This window comes from Lipotes vexillifer, unplaced genomic scaffold, assembly GCF_000442215.2.
Source record: "Lipotes vexillifer unplaced genomic scaffold, Lipotes_vexillifer_v1.1 scaffold371, whole genome shotgun sequence".
Taxonomy (NCBI): Eukaryota; Metazoa; Chordata; class Mammalia; order Artiodactyla; family Lipotidae; genus Lipotes; species Lipotes vexillifer.
In genome coordinates this window covers 1391622-1395456 of record NW_006786304.1, presented here as the reverse complement: position 1 = coordinate 1395456, position 3835 = coordinate 1391622, and the positions used below count along the sequence as shown (strand labels likewise).

General features: G+C 57.4%; 1 protein-coding gene across 1 annotated transcript; it reads right to left on the bottom strand.

Moving 5' to 3' along the window:
* Window positions 1-1668: 1668 nt before the first annotated feature.
* Window positions 1669-3591, bottom strand: FBXO46 (F-box protein 46). The gene has a single exon (XM_007458677.1). The coding sequence runs from the start codon at window positions 3589-3591 to the stop codon at window positions 1669-1671; it is 1923 nt and encodes a 640-aa protein (XP_007458739.1).
* Between the last annotated feature and the right edge of the window lie 244 nt (window positions 3592-3835).

The window sequence follows — 3835 nt, the reverse complement described above, 5'->3', positions numbered from 1 at the left end:
TCAGCAGGAGAGTCCAAATAATCTGGCCTTCCCACTATAGGAAACCAAAAATCCCACAAAACCAAGCCAAGATTCAAACCCAGGTTTCTTTGATTCTAAAATCTAAGTATTAAATAACTGCTATGATATAGCCTAGTCTCTGGAAATTTTGATTCCTTGATAAGAATGTCAGAGACTGTTAGCCACCGCTCGATATCCATTTTTCCTTCTTTTAGTAAATAATTATCTGAATATTTTAAAGCTTTAATTACAGGGATCTTTAGCAAGAGTTTTTTGTTGGGCATAATGCATCCAACTAAAGGACTGAATTTCCCAGTCTCCTCTGCAGCCCTTCCACGTGGCTAAAGTTCTGACCAGTAAGATGTGCAGAGAAGTACACTGCGGTACTTCTGGGAGGCAAGGGACTTCCTTTCCTGCAAAATGGTGATGGGTGGAGTTCCAGCAGCCATCTTGGACCACGAGGATGAGGGCCACAGCCAAAGAATAATGGAATAGTGGGCTAGAAGGAGCCTGGGTTCCAGATGAATTCAGGTCCACCATACCTGCCAAACACTGGGTTTCTAAAGAAATAAAAACTACCTTGTTTGAGCGTCTACTATTTTGAGGTTTTCGAATCCAAAACGACACAGATGAAGAGTCAAAAATAATCTCAGGCTAGGGGACTCGGCTAAGGATTCTTCTCTCAACTTTTTCCATTTCACCATGCACTGGCCCAAGACTCCCTTCTCTCCCAAACCCCTTCCCTGAACAACACACAAACCAGTCTGGGCCCAGCCTTATAAATACTGATTTTATAGAAAGGACCAATTCAAAATTGGTCAGATGCCACACATTAGAAGCTTTCCAGAACCACAAGGATGAAAAACCGAAACCAAGACAAAACAACAAAAAAACAACAAAAACACATCTCAAACAGAACAAACAAAAATACCCCAGATCAAACTGCCTGAAGGTCAAGGTCTTGGTTGACCAAAGGCTTCTAAAGAAACACATGTGGATGGGGGGGTGGAGAGACCCCAACACCTGAACAAGTACCCAGAGTAAAAGGAAAAACAACCCAGAAATTCAAAGCCACAGTCCCTGCCCACCGGCCCCCCACGCTGTCCAGAGCGAGGCAAAGGGCTTCACAGCTTCTTTGCAGCGGGGAGGGGGAGAGTCATGGCAACAGCTTAAATACTGGGAGGAGGAGAATTTCTACACTTCAACTTTTTTCTCCTCTTCCCCTTTAGGGGAAGTAGAGAGGCTGGTAGCTTGAGGTTAAGGAGAAAACTGATTTTTATTGTTTTAATGGGGAAAACGTCTAGAAATGGCAGGCGGCCATGAAAACTGCCAAATGTGATCTTTGATCTGATGGCCCCAATTCCTAAAGAGGAGGTGAGCCCTGGTGTAGTAGGTTAGGAAGGGTACCACCCCTGGGTGCTGCAGCCTCTTGGGAAAAAAAAAAAAAACAGCTCCAGAGAGAAAGAACTGAGGGGAGGGAACGGAAGGGGGCCAGAATGGGGGAACCCTTAAGTAGTACCAAAATTAGCTGCCGTCTGCTCCCTGCTCGTAGGTCCCTGGGGTATGAAGAGTGGCAGGGAGGGCGCTGGGGCTGAATGGAGACGATATTGAGATGCTGATAAAAAAACACCCTACTTGAGGGCCTGAAGAGTAGAAAACCAGTAGGGGTCAATCAGAGTGCTTTCTTGGGTCATCCCCCTGAACACCATCACAGTTCTGGAGGGGGGTCAACGCTGCCTGGGCTGAGGGTATGGGCTGGTGACCCAGTCCTGACCCTCGGCTCCCAGGGGGAGGGGGTGGGGGTGGGCCACCGCCTGGCCCATTGCAGGGCAACACCCAGTTGTTATCGTGCAGACCCAGGCGGCAGCCTGGCGTCTCGCGATCGGCTCGGCGGCAGCACATCCAGTAGGAACGTCCATAAGGCAGGTCGTGGTGGTAGGGCTTGGGGTGCCAGCGGCAGAGCGACACATCGCCCTTCTCGTATCTCTTGCGGCACTGCTTGCAAGGGTCATCGCGGTAGAGCGGGTCGCGGCTCCAGCGCGAGTCTGTGGCCCGAACGCCGAAAGCCTCAATGATGCCCTTGAAGTGGTGGCAGGTGCACTTGAGGGCCGCCAGGGCGCGCGTGGGCAGGAAGCTGAAGATCTTGACCAGCACGTGCTCAGGCAGCAGCAGCATGTACTGTCGCGGCTCCAGCAACCGCTGGATCTTGAAGCGGATTTCCAGGAAGTCGTGCGACACGTGCCGGTACAGGCGGCACAGGGAGGTGTCCACCGTCCCCTCAGCATCGTCCGGGCCGGGTGCAGTGGCGGGCGAGTCAGTTGGCGGCGGCTCGGGGGGCCCATCTGGCCCCCGGGGCTGGAGGAAGAAGAGCTGGCCGGGCGGGGGTGGCTCCTCGGGGCTGACAGTCAGGCACACCGTCTCCTCCTTCACGTTTTTGGTGCCATCTTTGCCGAAGAAGATGCACTCATCCACCACCCCCGTCACCACCACATCCACATGGAAGCCTGATGCGCCACAGTCCCGGGCAGGGGGTGGAGGGGGGGCCGGGGGAGTGTCCTCGGGCCTGGCAGGGGCTGGGGTCTCACCCTCGCTGGCTTCATCCGCCCTAGCCAGCAGAAACTCCACATTGCTGGGGAGGGCATCCCGAGAGGGGCTGATGAGCTGGTACAGGTCGCAGGTGATCTTGTCCTTGGCCCGGGCCCCAGGACCCGGGCTGCCAGGGTAGGCACAACCTGGCCGGCCCCCGCTCCCGTTGGGCAAGCTGCCATCCGGTGCACGGGGCTCTCGGCCATTGGAGATCCGGAAGGCGATGCGCACCTCCCCAGGGCCTGGCCCGGGCCGCTCCTCCTTGCGGAGGCCTTTGGCTGGAGGGTTGTCCCGCTGAGCCTCGAAGTGGGCCACGGCCTCCGCCACACGGCTGCAGTCCCCGCCACCAGACCTCCGTTCGGACCCCAGCCCCTTGGCAGGCCCACCCTGTTCGGCCGACACGTAGACCACAGGCGCTGGGGTGCTTGGGCGCGGGTAGCTCTGCAGGGCCAGGGCGGCCCGCTGTTCCACCAGGGCCACCATCTCGGCCACAGAGAGCAGGTCCACATCCTCACTGGCTGAGGCTGGGACCCCCTCAGCAGCAGGGGGCCCGTCTTGTCCCCCTGGGTCCGGAGGAGCCTTCGTAGGCTCAAGACAGCGCCTCCTCCGCTTGGCCTTGGAGCTGTCACTGCCCCAGTGCCCCTTGACCTTCATGGAGCTGGCCCGGCTGCCTCCACCGCACTGGTGGGCCACAAAGAAGGCCACCTTCTCCTTTGTATTCCCGGGCTTGATAACATACCACGTGTCCAGCAGGACTCGACCCTCATCGCTGGCAGCGGCTGCTGAAAGGAGCGGGGCAGGCTGGGAGGCAGGAGCCTCCGTGGCCAAGGCTGGGGGTGTGTTTTCTGAGTGGGCAGGGCCATGGTCTGGCTCCGACCCCCCACCTGGCTCAGGGCAGGCTGACGGCTTGAGGGCTGCGGAAGGCGGGCGCGGCTGGTTCTGGGAGTAGGTGCCAAAGGGCCGGGGGCACCACAGCTGGAAGGGAAGGAGGCCCCCTCGGTCCATTCTGGGGAATGGTGGCAGACAGGCGGGGGTTCACCACATCTCAGGACCTGAATGGCGGTGGGGGGCTCCACAGGCCACCTGGAGACAGGGAAGAGGAGGCTGGGGAGCTGGGGAACGGCCTGCCCTCCCAGTACCCCACTGACCTCAACATCTCCTGACCTGAGGGGACAGACCAAACTAGACCACTGAGATCCTGTTCCCGACCCCTGGCACAGGTGAGCAAATGGAAGGCTGCAGAGGGGAT

Bases quoted from the DNA above. Each gene is read 5' to 3' on its own strand.
- FBXO46 (XM_007458677.1), bottom strand. From the start codon at position 3,591: ATGGACCGAGGGGGCCTCCTTCCCTTCCAGCTGTGGTGCCCCCGGCCC.